The sequence below is a fragment of the Aethalodelphis obliquidens genome, unplaced genomic scaffold, assembly GCF_003676395.1.
Source record: "Aethalodelphis obliquidens isolate GAN/ISIS:26980383/991018 unplaced genomic scaffold, ASM367639v1 scaffold6, whole genome shotgun sequence".
NCBI classification, from domain to species: domain Eukaryota; kingdom Metazoa; phylum Chordata; class Mammalia; order Artiodactyla; family Delphinidae; genus Aethalodelphis; species Aethalodelphis obliquidens.
Window position 1 is genome coordinate 53,805,888 of NW_020837950.1, and position 17,981 is coordinate 53,823,868.

Sequence of the window (17,981 nt, forward strand, 5' to 3'; positions counted from 1 at the left end):
AACTGCCAGCAAGAGAAAGGAATGCTACTTTATGTGTTTAACCAAATAAAACCTCGACAAGGCAGATGTTGCTGAAAGAACTCGGAATTTGGAAACTCGAGCTCCGGCAGCATTACTTATTAGCTGTGTGACTTTCATTGCCCCAGAACCTGTAGAACTTCTATACCTATAAAACTCGGATAACACCCATTCCACAAGCTATCTTCCTTTAAAAAAGTTGTTGACACACAAACAAAATACTACAGTGAGGCAGAATTTTTTTCCTTTGATGCATTAAACAGCAGTGGAAACTCTGCCTAAACTCTGCCAACTCATGCCAGCAAGACTGGCTAGGTCAAGTGTATGACCAAGCAACGCTCTCTGCAGGTGATGGATGTGGACGTAATGTGTTGGTGTTTAGTTTATTCTCTTACAGTCTTTTCCCTTTTTGTTAACCTCATTTGTCAGTTCATTGACATCCAACCCTTTTTCTTTCCAATGGCATCTTCTTCATACCTACCGAATCTATCAGAATATGAATAATCATAAAGAAAAATAATTTAAACAGTATTTAATAACAGTACAAACTTCTTTATTCATTAAGTCATAACTAATGTAAAATTTCCCTGAACCTAAACTCCAAAGAATGAGATTATTTCCATTACAGCCTTTTTCACACTGTACAAAAATTAGCTCTGTCCCAGCAAATTTTCTATACGTTCTAGACAAGAATAACTGGTCTTGTTTTTCCCCATGTTCCTAAAGTCCAGCTCAGTTCCTATAAAGTAAGTAGGGGATTATAAATCAAGTGAAGTTTAAAGTCTTGGATAAAAATTTATCTGATTAAATTAATTCAATAAGGAAGGAAATTACTTTGACTGTTATATCCGTTTATAATCTAAAAAAAATACACAGATATTCCTGAATCTATTCACAGATGGAGTAAAAGCTTCTGCCATCTGGTTTATAGGTGAAATTATTTAATTTCATGTATAATTAGATGACGTATGTACTTGCCCAAAATCTAAAGATTTCCTATTTTGAAGAAAATGCAAAATTAAGTATAATCTTCAATCCTTTGTGCTGGAAATCTATACCATTTCTACCTCAGTCTTAAAATACGGCATCAAAAATAAAATCACAGGTTACTAAGCAAAAGAGCTTACAAGATAACTGATTACTTTTGCTGAATAAATACCTCATAGTTAAGTATATTAAATATGGCAATGGGTTTCATATAAAACACATACCAAAAAAAGTTAAAATTTATGGTAAGGAATATGAAATATTAAACAAAGATGACACAGATATGCCCTTGGAAATAGCATACATCTCCAAAGCAAACGCTCACAAGGAACATTCTGAGATGGTAACTGCCCGGGCTAGGTTTATTTTTATAGTCCGTTGCTAACACCATGACATGCTTTAATGGTTCTGTCAAACAACAGGACTTAAAAAAAAAAAAAAACACAAAACTGTACTAAATAAATCCTTTTGATCAATGCCATATCAGGATATCTTTTTTTAAATTGCAGTATTGATGGTAATATTAGTCAGATAAGGAATAAAATCCTTATCTGGATTTTCCTTGTAGGAAAGTTTTACTATACCTAAAAATAAGCAAGCCATTTATTCTAGAGGAAAATAAATTAAAATGTTATTCACAGGGAGAATAGCAGTATTCATGTAATTCATTTACCTTCAAGAAACATACTTTAAAACTTATTTCCCTGATTATAGGTTATAAATATCAAAAATCAGCATGCCCCTTATTTTCTATTATTAGCGCTAATTGTTTAGCTTTGGGCTTGAACAATTAAATAAATGATAATGCCATTTATGGATATGTGGAAGTATGAACAGGCTTAGGGTGTAGAGATCAGAAATTCACTTTTGAGCATGTTAAGTTTGAGGGGTCTATAAGTTACCCAAGGAGAGATTTCAGAAAGGCATTTGGATATGTGAATGCGGGGTTACAGATATAGGGATGAATGAATAAGGGAGCAACAGCATAGTGATTTAGAGTTAGGGACTCGGGTTCTGACTGCCTGGCTTGGAATCCTAGCTCTGTTACTTAGCAGCCGTTGGCCTTAATGAGTTATCTAACTCTGTGCCTGTTTCCTTATATCTAAAATGGAACAATAAATAGGTTTATGTGAGGATGAAATAAATAAACATACATTTAAAAACTTATAATCGTGCTCAATGAGTACTCTATAAGTTTTGACTACTATTATTCTCTCTAGCTACTCTAGTAGCTGTTATAGATGATACCTAAGTCCTTGGGGGGACAGGGAGTATGCAAGAGAAAAGAGGAGACCCTAAGCCCAAGCCTTAATGAACCCCAATATTAGATGTCAGGAAGACAACAAAGGGAACTCAAATGTTCCCTGCTTGTGAAGCAGGAAAAAATACACCAGAAAAGGTGTCATGGAAACCACAAGAGGGGAAGCTGCCAAGAAGGCCCAGATGCTTGGTGACCTAGACTTTCATCCAGGCAGTGGCAGAGAGGAGCAGTGATGGTTCCCTAATGCTAGCGGCTCTCCACGTTCAGGTCCAGTTAAACGCCCAAAGAGGGAGACAACTTTCTTGAGGGCACAACATTTAGGAACTTCTTCCTGGTGTTTTAGCATCCCTTTTACATTTCTTTTTTTTTCACCTTTAAGTCTATTCCAACAAATAAAAGTTAAAGTATTCTTTAAAATAGAGAATGTCTTCATTCAACCCAGGACACACTGTTATATAAGAATATATAGTAATCCTTCTCAAATACAGTATATCCATTAAATAGCTTACAATTTTGTTCATTGATTTTACCTCAATTATATATATAATATATATAAATTAATTATATATAAATATTCATATGTAGAATACATAAATATATCTTTGAGTAATCCTGTTCTTGAAGGTCTAAGAAAAAAGGAAAGGCTTCTGTAGAGAGCGCCTGAATAGAGAAAATACGTTTACCTGGTCAGCACACAGGGTCTACAGCAACATGAAAAGACTAGAGTGTGTTATTTGCTTAAGCAGAGTTTCACCCTAAGTCAGATTCTGAAAATAAGCCATCACTCTAAACTCATCTACTTATTACTTTGGAAAGCACAGAAACTAAAATACAGCATAAGTTTCACTAAGGGAAAACCTTATGCTGGTGAGAAGGTGCTATTTGGTTAGAGCAAACAACTTCAGAAAATAGAAAGCACACACATTCAGTGTGTGTATGGAATGTGTATATACGTTTAGCGGGAGGTTTGGACTAATGTTTGAAACCTTTTTTCAACCAAAAAACTAAATACAAGGTTTCATTTTCAGGAAACGTTACTGAATAATTTCATTGTTAATATGAAATGGTGATAACAAGAGGGTGGTTACACATTCTGGTTTGGGGCCTGGAGAACGTTGAATTTTGTTCTGTTCCTTGCATGCATGACCCAGGTCAGCTGTCTAGTGGGGAGGGGGCAGGGAGGAGAGGTTTTTTGCTAGCATGTAGTGAAAACTGCAAACTCATTGCCATGAACAAGATGCACTCAAGCTAACCCTGCTGGGGAGCATACATCCCACACTGATAAACAATAAAGTTGCTGCCTAGATTTCTTTCAGGGTAGAACTGTCATCTTCTCCTGATTATGAAAATAACAGAAGATCACTGTAGAAAGATTCAGACAGTATGGGAATGAGTAAGACAGCGTGCGCATCTGCAGCAATCCCATGTACATTATGTTAACATATTTCCTTCAATTTTAGGATTCATGTTCTTAAATTTTCACATTTCTGAAATCTGTAGGTAACTTAAAATTGACACCTACAGTTACAACAGTGTTTGTCTTACTAATATATCATACTACACAGCTGTTGCAAAGGATGAGGCCGCTCTGTAGGTAGCAACATGAATGAAGTGCCAGTCATATTAACTGAAAAAAGAACAGGGCCGAACAGTGTGTGTGCTATACTATCATTTATATATTTATTTTTTTTTAAGGATGGATATTGATATGCTGGTATATGCATATTTATTTCTAGGAGGAATCACAAAGAATGGGTAAAAACTGTCTGTAAGGGTGGGGAGTGGAGTAGAGGGGTAGGAATGGACCGTTGTTTTTTTGTTTTTGCGGTACGCGGGCCTCTCACTGCTGTGGCCTCTCCCGCTGCGGAGCACAGGCTCCGGATGTGCAGGCTCAGCGGCCGTGGCTCACGGGCCCAGCCGCTCCGCGGCATGTGGGATCTTCCCAGACCGGGGCACGAACCTGTGTCCCCTGCATCGGCAGGTGGGCTCCCAACCACTGCGCCACCAGGGAAGCCCAGGAATGGACCTTTTTCATTGTATACCCTTTTCATCTTTTGAATGTTTATATTTTACTTATTTAAAAGTAACTGATTCATTAAAAAGCAAAAAATACTACATATCGTTATGGATACATGCATATGAAGTCAATATATAAAATCCACATGTAGGAAGGATTACACATCAAATTCATTAGTGTTTGTGTCTGGAGTGGGGGGGAAGAGAAGAATGGCCTGATTAGAGGAGACATCCTACGTAGCTATGAAGTTTTAATTCTCAGAAAATGATCTTAAGCAAATACGACAAAATATTAATATTTGTTAATGATGGTGGTATGTACGTGGGTGTGATACTATTCACTAGTACTTTAAATTTTGTTCAAAGGATCAAGATTAAAAAAAAAATCTCTCATGGATACTACTACACAGCCATCAGAACTGCCAAAATTAAAAAGACAATACCAAAGGTTGGAGAGGATGCAGAGCAACTGGAACTCAGATACCATGTTGAAAGGACTGTAAAACCATATAACCACTTTGGAAAATGATCTGGCAGCTTCTTATAAAACTAAATAAACATGTACCCCATTAGCCAGCAATCTACTCACAGGTATTAATCCAGGAGAAATGAATACATATCCACAGGAAGACTTGTACTAGAATATTTATAGAAGCTGCTTTATTCACAAAAGCCAAAACGTAGAAATTGCCCAGCTGTTCATCAGTAAAGGAGTAGATAAGCAAACTGGTATATCCACACAATGAAATACTGTTCAGCAATAAAAAAGGAACAAACCACTGAAACTGGCAACAACGTGATGGCTCCTTAAAACATGATGCTGGGTGAGAGAAACTTACACAAAAGAATTTGGACTCTGTAAGTCTATTTATGTGAAGACCTAGAACAGGCAAAACAAATCTACGGTGGGAAAAAAAAAATCAGAACAATGGTTGTCAGAGAAGGGAGGTTATGAGAAGGGCTGGGAGGCTGACTGAGGAAGGGGCATGAGATAACTTTCTAGGGTGATAGTGATGTGCCACATCTTGACAGGGGTTTGGATTACACAGGTGTACGCATTTGTCAAAACTCAGTAAAATGTTTAAGATATGTGCATTTTATTGTAAATGAATTTTGTTGCAAAAGGAAAAATAATATATAACCAAATATTAAACCCTGGCTAATGATATGCATGCTGCAGTATTTATGGGGAAGTATACTTATAACTGCAATTCATTTTGAAATGCATAAAAAAGATGGATTGATGGACAGATGGGTCAATGTGTGATAAAACAAGTGTAGTTAAATGTTAATGGTAGAATCTAGGTGGCAGGTATATAGGCGTTCACTGTAAAATTCTTTTAAATTTTCTGTATGTTCAAACATTTTCATAATAAAATGTTGAAAAATATCTGGTTAAAATAGCTAGCTAGTATTCAAAACACATATATCTTATTTAGCATGGATCTCTTTGTCATTATATATTGGTCCACTTTATTAAGTATAGAGATTTTAAAGAGAAGTTTATGAGCATTACATTAAATTTCTGGGACCATCATAGAAGACACCATGTCTAAAATAAGTAAATACTGAATGTACTTCTTGATTTACAACTATGAGACCACACTGCATGTAAGACTGGATTTTAGGAATAGCCCAGTCTGTCTTCTATGCCCAGCTCTAACCCAGTTCACTATACTCTCAAAAAGAAGAGATGGCAGCATTCTGCTACACTCATAAAACGAGTAAGTGGACATCTCAAAGGCCACTGCCCATGTGGACACTGTCTCTCTACTCTTTCTTCCCTCCCTGAGGGGACACAAAGCAGGCCGCCTCCCCATCCCAGGCCACTTTACCCCCCATCCCGGCTGGCGTGACTGGCCCAAGAAAGGGTACAAATCTATTCTTAGAGATGCTCTACCTCTTGCTCAGGTGCTTCTAGGTGTGCGTTAGATCAGCGACCTCAAAGGATCACTAAAGCCAAGCTGAGGTTTAAATTGGGAAGAGAATCTGAGGCTTCGGCCTTCTAGTGAGCGAAAGGAATCAAGAATTCAGTTCAGCCTAGCTTACTGGACCACTGTAAGGAAATTCCAGTCAGAAGTAAGGCTTTTCTTCACCTCCCATCTGACCATCTCTGCTATAGTACCTTGTGTCTGTCTCCACGTGCATGTGGGTATCCACCACTCAGGGGCATCAAAAGGAGAAATGGCAGCTGCATAGAGTAGATGCCCTGATCATAATATCCACTAACAGCATCCTAATATCAGAAATCTTAAATGTATACCACTTCTTGTCTTTTTTCCCCATTAACTATAAATTGGGCACATCTTTCCCAGTTGAAAGATACAGATTTATCTACCTCATGCTTTCTAATCATGCTGACTTTAAATAGGAGTTTATGAGCATCTTGGCCCAGTGATTATTAAAGCAGATGTAGTAGTAAGACCAAGGACCTTAGGCTCTATTATCTTCCTTTACCTGAGCACCTAGATACTGGGGCCCTGAACTAGGGCATAAGGGCCTCACAAGAGGTATGGGTGTTTGTCACTGTGTGATAGTCCATATTTCCCATATATGTGCATTGTTACACTAAGCCAAAAAGTGACCTAGCCCATCAGTGTTTGGAATACAGGATGCCAAAAAACATAGTTTGCCAGATTTTTGTTTTCTTAATGAAGTGAATGACTACATGTTTTTCACATTATATATACTCCAGCTTTCTGTTTACAATACAGAATAATGCATAGAGAAATAATGATGAAAGAAAAATTCTGGAATTGATAAATTACTGAATTTTTTTTTATCACTTACCTCGTTTGAGGGAATCGTGGCAAAGGGTTTGATGATGGCAGCTAATGGAATCTGAGCTTGCTTGGCCATATCTGACGTGCATGGGAAACAGTATGTTGTGCAACGGATGTATCGAGGACTTGCATTACCTGAAATATTCAAGGATGCATACTTAAAATCGGCTTAGAAAAAAAATCTGCCCTATAATATTTAAATATTTATAAAGGTACCTCTAGGACTTCCCTGGTGGCACAGTGGTTAAGAATGTCAATGCAGGGGACACAGGTTCAAGCCCTGGTCTGGGAAGATCCCACATGCTGCGGAGTGACTACACCTGTGTGCCACAACTACTGAACCTGAGCTCTACAGCCTGCGAACCACAACTACTGAGCCTGCGAGCCACAACTACTGAGCTCGTGTGCCACAACTACTGAAGCCTGTGCTCCATGACAAGAGAAGCCACCACAATGAAAAATGCACACCGCAATGAAGAGTAGCCCCCGCTCGCCGCAACTAGAGAAAGCCCGTGTGCAGCAATGAAGACCCAACGCAGCCAAAAATAAATAAATAAATAAAATTTATTAAAAAAATAAAGTACTTCTAGACAATGCATTGTCTTCTTTGTAAAACTTCTTCATGATTTCTACAAAAAAGGTAGTATTGTCTAACTTTACAATCCATAGTCTAAGCACACTGTAGTTTCTTGTAAAATAAAACACTCTGCATTCTACTGCAAAAATATAAGAGATTTTAAACTTATTATTATTTTTCAGAAGCCGGGTATTAATATAGATGCTCAGAGACTTGAGAGGTGTTTAGATTCAATGGGAGAAATAAAGCAAAGGTACAAAACATAAGAATAAAATTTCTTCTTCATCCTCTTCTATCAATACATCTGCTATGGGAAAGGTAAGTATTTGTATGCCATTTCACATCAGCAAGTTATACTTTGTCAAATGTGATTCCATTTGACTATGAGTTTTTTTTCTAAACTTGAAATTCAATTTAGAAATGAAAATTCTAAATAATAGAAATATGGGCTTCCCTGGTGGCGCAGTGGTTGAGAGTCCGCCTGCTGATGCAGGGGACACGGGTTCGTGCCCCGGTCCGGGAAGATCCCATGTGCCGCAGAGTGGCTGGGCCCGTGAGCCATGGCCGCTGAGCCTGCGCGTCCGGAGCCTGTGCTCCAAAACAGGAGAGGCCACAACAGTGAGAGGCCCGTGTACCGCAAAAAAATAATAAATAAAATAAATAATAAAAATATTATATTTTAAACACCCTAATCTATTTAGAAAACACATTAGGTTTCCTGACCAAATATTTTTTTCAAGACATACATGAGAATTAAAACTCTATCCATGACATGAAGAATATTTTTAAACCACCAGAATAACTTATCTAAAATAAATTTTGAGTTAAATTATAATATATTTTGGCAAAAGAACATCAGATATTTACTGAGTGTCTACTAAGTTTTAGACTAGGTGCTTCCTTGCAGAGCTTATGTTCTTGCAGAGGACACAGACAGTAAGTATTAAACTCAATAAATGAGTAAATTATATAGGCCCTTAGAAGATGATAAATGCTATGAAGAAAGCATTTCTGGTTAAGGGGTGTCACAGTGGGAAGCAGGCCGCAATGTTAAATAGTTAGAGTTGGTCTTCATCACAAGGCAACATTTGAGCAAAGACTCCAAGGTGGCAAGGGATTTACCTGGCAGGTATCTGGGGCAAGGGCGTGCCTGGCCTGGTAGAGGAATGTCAGGAGCCTGACAGTGGGGTAAGTGGGGCACAGCAGCTGTTGAGGAGTCAGAGAAGTCACAGAAGCCAGATTAGCTAGATGCTTGATACCATTTTTCAACCCTCTGGCTTGTACTCTGAATGAAATGGGGAGACACTGCCAAGCTTTGAGCAGAAAAGTGTTGTGATCGGACTTAGGTTGACTCTACCTGTGGTTTTCAGGATGGACTGTAATAGGGAGGAGAACCAGGAAGACCAGTTTGGAGGCTGTGCAGTAACAAGGTGAGAAACAGGGTGGCGGTGGGAACCAGCCTGATAGCAGCAGATTCTGGACATATTTTGAAGGTACAGTGGCTTACTTGTTGATGGGCATGATGTATGAGGTGTGAAGATGGGGGCTATGACAGAAGGACAGGGTTAGGGATGACTCCAAAGTTTTTGGCCTGAGGAATCAGAAGCACGAAGTTGCCACCAACAGAAAAGAGAAAGGCTGCAGGAAGGGGACGGGTTTTTTTTTTTTTTTTTTTTTAAACAGATGTGTGGGTGGAGATCAGGAATCTGGGTTTGGACATGTCCATTTGGGAAATCTATTAAGCAATCAAACAGTGATGCTGAGTAAACAATTAGATACATGAGTCTTGGTGTTGGGCTGAAAGCTGAGCTGGAGATACACATTTGGGAGTTCTTAGCATATAGATGGTATTTGAAACCACAAAACTAGATTAAAGCCACCCAGGGAATCACGGTGGCCAGAGAAGAGAAGACGACCGAGGACTGAGCCCTTGGTCCTCTTAACATAAAGAAGCCAGAGGAAAAGGAGAAATCAGCTAAAGGACTGAGAAGGGAAAAAACAAGGGAGTCTGGGTGTGCTGGAGGTGAAGTGAAGAAAGTACATCAAGGAAACGGCAGGAGCATCTGTGCCAGGCGGGGCCTCCAGATCAACATGACCGCTGGATTTATCAACGTGGAGGGTGGTGGAGACCCGGAAGACAGAATTGGTGGAATGGGGGAGTGAGGAGTGGGGGTGCGGTAGGGGGGCTGCCTAGAGTGAGTTTAAGAGAGAAAGGCAGGTGAGGAATTGGCAATAGTCCTTTCAAGTTTTATCGTGGAGGGGAGCAAAGAAAAGAGGGGTAGCTGGTAAAAGAAGTGGATCAAGAGAACATTTTGTTTGTTTGTTTGTTTGTTTGTTTGTTTTGCGGTACGCGGGCCTCTCACTGTTGTGGCCTCTCCCATTGCGGAGCACAGGCTCCGGACGCGCAGGCTCAGCGGCCATGGCTCACGGGCCCAGCCGCTCCGCGGCATGTGGGATCTTCCTGGACCGGGGCATGAACCCGCGTCCCCTGCATCGGCAGGCGGACTCTCAACCACTGCGCCACCAGGGAAGCCCAAGAGAACATTTTTATTTTTTTAAGATAGGAGAAGATTTTTTAAAAGATGGGAATACTTGTGTAAAAGAGGAAATATTGATGACATAAGAATGAAGAAGGGAAACTTATGGTAGCAATACACTTGAGTAGTGCACAGCAGGAGAGGCTGGCTTACAACCAGAGCACATTTGTGGCCAAATCAGGAAGGCAGAGCCTGATGACACATTACAACAGGGGGTTGATGTGATGGTGAGAACTCTCTTCTGATTGTGCACTTTTCTCAGAAAGGAGGAAGTAAGAGCAGCTGAAAGAAAGGATGGGAGGTTACCGGTTTCAGAAGGGATTGTGAAACAGTTACTAAGGAGAGTGGAAAAGTGAAAGGACTTGGGAAGGACAATGTGCTGGGAAGTTCATGGTCCTGAGTTTAAACAGACCGTGCAGTGTGGCTGTGAGCCTTTCTCTGGCCATGTTTCACTGCACAGGTGGGTCCAGAAAGAGGGGAAGGCTGGACCTAAGAAAGCTGAGTTTCTTTTCATCTTCAATCTATTATTGCCACATTTTACATTTTGGGGGGGACCAGCTAGAAATATGGATCTTTACATAAAATATTCTGATTTTTATATAATGGCAACTAATTCAAATAGAAACAAATTATTCTGTATGATTAATTAACATGACTGTAGGCTGAATCCAGTTCGGGGGCTCTGCTGCCGAGGGTCTGAGAAAAGGGGGAAATGTGGTACTAACAAAAAGGATAATAATAATAACGATAATTGCCAGTGGGTTAGGCATTATTCTAAGACTGTTATATGTAAATTCACTTTCATCTCACAGTCGCCTATGAGGTTGATACCCTATGACCCGATTTTACAGAGGAGAAAACTGAGACACTGTGAGGTTAAGGGGCTTAACTTAATCAAAGGGTTAGTAAATGGCAAAAGTGGTATTAGAACCTATCACAATTCTCTACAACATCCCAGATAAGTTGGGTCCAGGTCTTGAATCCTGGATGAGGAGTTAAGACCAATCCTGTTTGCCCAGGGGCAATGATGGGACATTTTTTAGCAATATGATCAAATAAATACCTGAAGAAAATTAATCTATTCAGAATGTACTAGATAGCTTCTGGGAGCAGGAAAAAAGATCAGAGACAGGTAGATGGGTCCATTGCTGTAAGAATCCAGGTGAATACTAACACAGGGTAAAACAAGAGTTTTGGCAACCGGAATAGAAGAAGAAATATTGGGTTGGCCAAAAAGTTCGTTCAGGTTTTTCTATAAGATGTTACAGAAAAACCCGAAGGAACTTTTTGGCCAATCCAATATTAGGTAGTAAATGTAAATATGCTTGAACTCTTATTATTGTATATTTCATATAACTTAGATAAAATCTTCCTCATTATCATCATCACACAAAGTTACACATAGTGGGAAATAAGAATTTTTGAATACTTTAAAGTATATTTTTTCATTGTACTCAATTTTCACTACTCAACATTTCCAATAATATATTGAAATTATTTGTTATCTTTAAAACACTTATCTTTTACAGTGAAATATGCATATGAATGAGCTCGTGAAGGTGACTAAACAAACTTGTTACAAGAAGACAATGCACACAAAGAATAAAATTTTTAAAAAGCAATGAAGAATTTGTTTTTTAAGCCAGTATACAGAAGTGGGGCGTGAAAGGTAAGGTAATAGTAGATAATTTAGCAACCTTGGTAATTAAGAGCCAAAATTCCTAATATGCTTAATAAAGAAACTTATGGAATAATCTGACTAAAAACATTCAATAAGTTATTCCTTCAACAAATATTTATGAAGCCAATCCCCATGCTAGAAGCTTAGAGATAGGACAGAATGAAGCTTCTGGCTTCAAGGTCTGGTAGAAGAGAATAATAATAAAACAGATAATTACAACATGGCTGGTAAGTATCACAGAAGAGCAAATCAATTATGAAGTGGCCCAAGGGAAGCAATGAGTCTGCCACGTGGATCAGAGTTGACTACACAAAGGATGCAGTGCTTGAACAGGGTCTTGTAGGATGGGCAGAAGCACAGAAACAAAGGACAAGTTGAGTCTTAAATTAGATCCTGCAGCCAAAGGCAAAGGAGTAATATTCTTGAAGTAGGTGTTTCTCTTCACTGGCTTTGCCACTAATCAGCTGTGTGGCCCTGGGCGAATCACTTAACCTCTCTGGGCCTTAGTGCCCTCACGTCTGTAAAGTGAGAGAGCACACTAAACGAAGTCCAAGGCTCCTTCTGTTTCTATACTTTATTTATATCTGTGAATTTCTGTGTGTGTCTGAGATCCTTGGGCTACATCCTAAAAAGTCTACTAATGCCCAGAAATAAACCCACATACCTACGGTCAATTAATCTACGACAAAGGAGGCAAGAATATACAATGGAGAAAAGACAGTCTCTTCAATAAGTGGTGCTGGGAAAACTGAACAGCTACATGTAAAAGAATGAAATTAGAACATTCTCTAACACCATACACACAAAAAAACCTCAAAATGGGTTAAAGACCTAAATGTAAGACCGAATACTATAAATCTCCTAGAGGGAAACATAGGCAGAACACTCTTTGACAAATTGCAGCAGTATCTTTTTCAATCCGTCTCCTAGAGTAATGGAAATAAAAACAAAAATAAACAAATGGGAGCTAATTAAACTTAAAAGCTTTTGCACAGCAAAGGAAACCATCAACAAGATGAAAAGACAACCTACAGAATGGGAGAAAATATATTTGCAAATGATGTTACCAACAAGGGATTAATCTCCAAAATATACAAACAGCTCATGCAGTTCAATATCAAAAACAAACAAACGATCCGATCAAAAAAACGGGCAGAAGATCTCAATGGAGATTTCTCCAAAGACCTACAGATAGCCAAAAGGTACATGAAAAGATGCTTAACATCCCTAGTTATTAGAGAAATGCAAGTCAAAACTACAGTGAGGTATCATCTCACACCAGTCAGAATGGCCATCATCAAAAAGTTTACAAATAATAAATGCTGGAGAGGGTGTGGAGAGAAGGGAAACCCTCCTACGTTGGTGGGAATGTAAACTGGTGCAGCCACTATGGAGAACAGTATGGAGGTTCCTCAAAAAACTAAAAATAGAGCTACCATATGATCCTGCAATTCCACTCCAGGGGATATATCTGGAGAAAACCATAATTTGAAAAGATACGTGCACCCCAGTGTTCACTGCAGCACTATTTACAATAGCCAAGACATGGAAGCAACCTAAATGTCCATCAACAGATGAATGGGTAAAGATGTGGTATGGTTATACAATGGAATATTACTCAGCCATAAAAAAGAATGAAATAATGCCATTTGCAGCAACATGGATGTACCTAGAGATTATCATACTAAGTGAAGTAAGCCAGACAAAGACAAATATCATGTGATATATGATATCGCTTACATGTGGAATCTAAAAAAAAAAAAAAGACAGGAATGAACTTATTTCCAAAACAGAAAGAGACTCACACAGACATAGAAAAGAAACTTACGGTTACCAAAGGGGAAAGGAGGGTGGGGGAGGGATAAATTAGGAGGTTGGGATTAACATATACACACTACTGTGTATAAAATAGATAATCAGCAATGACCTACTGCATAGCACAGGGAACTCTGCTCAATATTTTGTAATAACCTATAAAGGAAAAGAATCTGAAAAAGAATCTATATAAAACTGAATCATTCTGCTGTACATTTGAAACTAACATGATATTGTAAATCAACTATACTTCAATTAAAAAAAATTTTTTTTAAAGCCTACTAATAAGTATTAACAAATAACCCAGGCTAAAGGAAGGGGCTTTACAGCAAATGGGATGTGACTGGGCCAACTTCGGGGCTCCCTCCATGGCAGGCAGGTCTTTCTTTTTGCCAAAGGCTGGGCTGCAGGCTATAGAGAGAAGATAATGATGTGGACCCTGCCATCCTAGTCTTTCCTTCTCTTTCTGCTTCTTCCTCATACTCTTTCCCTACATGTACCATATGACCCAGCAGTTCCACTCCTAGGTATACACCCAAGAGAACTGAAAGCAGGAACTCAAAGAGATACCTGTACACCAATGTTCATAGCTATGGCTATTCACTGTAGTCAAAAGATGGAAACAACCCAAATGTCCTTCAAAAGATAAATGGATAAACAAAATGCAGCATATACATAAAAGTGAATATCATTCAGCCCTAAAAAGGAATGAAAGTCTGATACATGCTACAACATGGACGAACTTTGAAAATATTATGCTAAGTGAAATAAGCCAGACACAGAAGGACAAATATTGTATGAATCCACTTATGTGAGGCACCTAGACCAGGCCAATTCATGGAGACAGAAAGTAGAATATGAGATACCAGGGACTGGTGGAGTGGAGGAGTGGGCAGTGATTGTTTATTGAGTACTGAGTGTCAGTGCAGGTTGGTGAAAACCTTCTGGAAATGGATAATCATGATGGTGCACAATGCTGTGAATGTAACTAATGTCACTGAATTGTACACTTAAAAATTATTAACACAGCAAATTTTATTTTAGGTGTATTTAACCACAATAATAAGATCACCTCTACGTTCAAAAATAAAACAGAAAACAAAAAACTCTGCACATGGTGCTCCTTAACACGTACACCCTCTCCCACTGCCAAACCTTAGCACACCCACTCTGCGGCCGGGCAACCTTTTCCTCTCCCAACGTCTCCACTTTTGTTCTGGTTTACACCTGCTCACTTGAGACTCAGCTTAGTTGTCCCCACTCTAGCAGGACAGGCTGGGTTAGTTACCTGACATATAAGTTCCCACAGCAATATTCCTTTTATCCTGCTATTATAACAGTTTAATTAACACTAAGTTATCTCTTTTTCCCTGCCAGATTGTACACCCATTTAAGGATAGAACCGTGACTTTTATTTCTGAATAGAGGCAGTACGTGAGTGGTTAAGAGCATGGGCTCTAGCATCAGAATGCTGGGGTTCAAATTCTAGCTTTGCTTCCCATTAGCTGCGTATCTTGCTTAAGTTACCTAAGCATTCTGCACCTCCGTTTCACATTCTGTAAAATGAGAATGATATTAATGCTTATCTCATTAAGTTACAGGGGGGATTAAGCCACATAAGGTGTTTAGAAGACCATCTTAATGCATAGCAAGCACTTGATCAATATTAACCACGTTGGTAATAGGTACTGAATAAATACTTGCTGAATAAGTGAATGAATGAATGAACAAGTACGATCCTGCTCCTAAGTAGCTCATAGGCTCGTGGGAAAGACAGACCCAAAGCACAGTAAAATTTAATGGAACAAGAGCTATGAAAGAAGTGAATACAAAGCACTGTGGGGGAAGAAACTGTAGGAGATTTCGAAGAAAAAATTAAATTGAGTTTAGAAGGACTAAGAATTTCCCAACTAGAAAGGTGGGACTTATATATACCAAATACAGGTATTCAATAGATATTTGTTGGGCAACCATTATATTCTAGATACCAGGGGAATTTCTAGGGGTACAACAGTGAACAAAAAACAGTCCCCAGTCCGTTGCAGAGAAAGCAGTACAAAGTGAGAATCAGAGACAGGAGGGGAAGGGGATGAGTTTGGTATGGCTGAGGCAGATGCAGAGGAAGAAACAGATGAGAGATGAGGCTGGTAAGGAATATTCTCTAGGTCTGCAAAGTGCCTCAAACTAAAATATTAAATAAATAAATAAATATTAAAAACACGAACATAACACTTACTATTAGGTTGAAATGAAATTGCCATCCTTGTAGGTCAACAATAATAGAAAAAAATCAGTAATTTCATATACCTCAACCTATTATATACCAGGTCCTAAATGCTTAACAAATGTGAATTCATTTAAGTTTGGATGGATTCTGTAAGTAGTCAGGAACAAATTATTTTTAGAATAGAAAATGAAGTAATCTGAAGTGTGTTTTAATATTAATACCTATAACAGTAACATCATCTGTGACTTACATCAACCCCTTCTACATGTCGAGCCCCCATACATATAAACATACATACGTGCGCACACACGCACACACGAGTCATCTCTAACCCGTACATTGCCCCTGCAGGGCAGGTCTTAGTCCTAACATCTTACAGAGGGCGACACTGAGGTTCAGAGAGGTGGGATAAGCAGAGCTCAGGACACTAAGGAAGAGACCCTGGATTTGCGTGCAGGCGTGTGAGGCTCCCAATCGCAGCGCTTTCTGCCTCACTGTGCTGCCTGCCCTATAAGGACAGTGCCGAAGGCAGCACAGAGGATGGACTGAAGGGAGGGGAGCCCCGTCTGGAAACTGGTGGCTTGACAACTTTGAGATGAGACAACACGATTGCCTGTATACCAATGTTATATTTCCAGGATTGAGTATATGACCCATTAAAAGGGTTTATTCAGAATCTGAGATGCCACATCTCATCAGGCTATATTTTAACTTGCCATAAATAACAGAATAATATATTCCCAGAAAGATCAAACCTGCACGAGGCTTGACAGATATATGAAACTGATAGCAGACATGGGACAGAGTCAGTAGAGACAGAGCTCAGCCTCTCCTCATCCCAGTTTAAAAGTAGGAAACCAGAACCCCAAATGTTAAGGGACCTGCTGAAAAAAATGTCATTGGGACTAGAACCAGGTCTGCTGACTCAAGTACTCAATCCCCTACTGCTCTGCTCATGTCATACTGCCAGGTTTCCACTGTAGTAAATAAATTAAACCAAAGTAGGGCATGAACAATTTTAAACACATAAATTAAAATTTAAAATTTTCTTAAATTGATACATTGCACTGTGCCTCACCAGAAACTCTCTAGATTTTTACAAGCAGAGAATACAGTAGAACTCAGACGACAGTACCTTCTCTTTACTTGATTAATGGCAAATTAGTTCCTGTTAACCAGCTATAAAGGGGTTGCCCATCAGTGACAGCATTATTGAAGGGTATCAATGTATTTGCTTAAAAATTGTGAGAAATACTAAGACCTTAGTCAAAACCGTAACTGAAAAGAGATACCTTGGTCTTGTATCGTACAATCTGTAGTGACCAGGGGAGGGATCTGGCCTCTGGTGTTGGTGGTATAAACCTGTCCCCCTCTGGTGGCTCTGTCATTCTCGATCACCTGGATCTGATAAATAAGAGATCAAGAGCACGTTAAAGTAAGTTAAAACTTCCCAACCTTCCCCTCACACTATTCACACATGCACACACAAAGGCATTTTCTAAATCCTTTCAGCTCATTTCAGATCAAACTCTCGTTGAGAACCCACCATGTCTTCAGTCCCACTTTTGCTTACTTTCACAACTTTATGCCAGTAGCTTCCAAATTCTATTCTGTAATGCTCTTGAGCTCTGACCTGATCTTTTTTATTTTTATTCAATTTGTTTCTTGGGCCCATAGATAAGAGTTTTTTGGGAAAAGATTCTCATAGGATAAGAAACTGAAAATACCTTTTTTTTTAAAAGAAAATACTTTTTTTTTTTTTTTTTTTTGCGGTACGCGGGCCTCTCACTGCTGTGGCCTCTCCCGTTGCGGAGCACAGGCTCTGGACGCGCAGGCTCAGCGGCCACGGCTCACGGGCCCAGCCGCTCCGCAGCATGTGGGATCTTCCCGGACTGGGGCACGAACTCGTGTCCCCTGCATTGGCAGGCGGACTCTCAACCACTGCGCCACCAGGGAAGCCCAAAGAAAATATTTTTTGAAGTTAAAGAAAACTCTAAAAGGCTAAAAATAAATTCAGAAGAAATGATTTAAAATATATAAGCTGAAGAAGACTTTTCTCCTCAAATCCCTCTTGATGTT

General features: G+C 39.2%; 1 protein-coding gene across 4 annotated transcripts in view; it reads right to left on the bottom strand.

Moving 5' to 3' along the window:
* SEC24D (SEC24 homolog D, COPII component) overlaps positions 1-17,981 on the bottom strand; it is a 111,220-nt gene that overhangs the window by 59,872 nt on the left and 33,367 nt on the right. For all 4 annotated transcript variants that reach the window (XM_027103602.1, XM_027103603.1, XM_027103605.1 and 1 more), the window contains 2 exons: positions 17,195-17,306; positions 7,073-7,200 (listed from right to left, as the gene is read on the bottom strand). In XM_027103602.1, the coding sequence (XP_026959403.1) occupies positions 7,073-7,200; positions 17,195-17,306 (240 nt within the window). The remainder of the gene's footprint in view (positions 1-7,072; positions 7,201-17,194; positions 17,307-17,981) is intronic.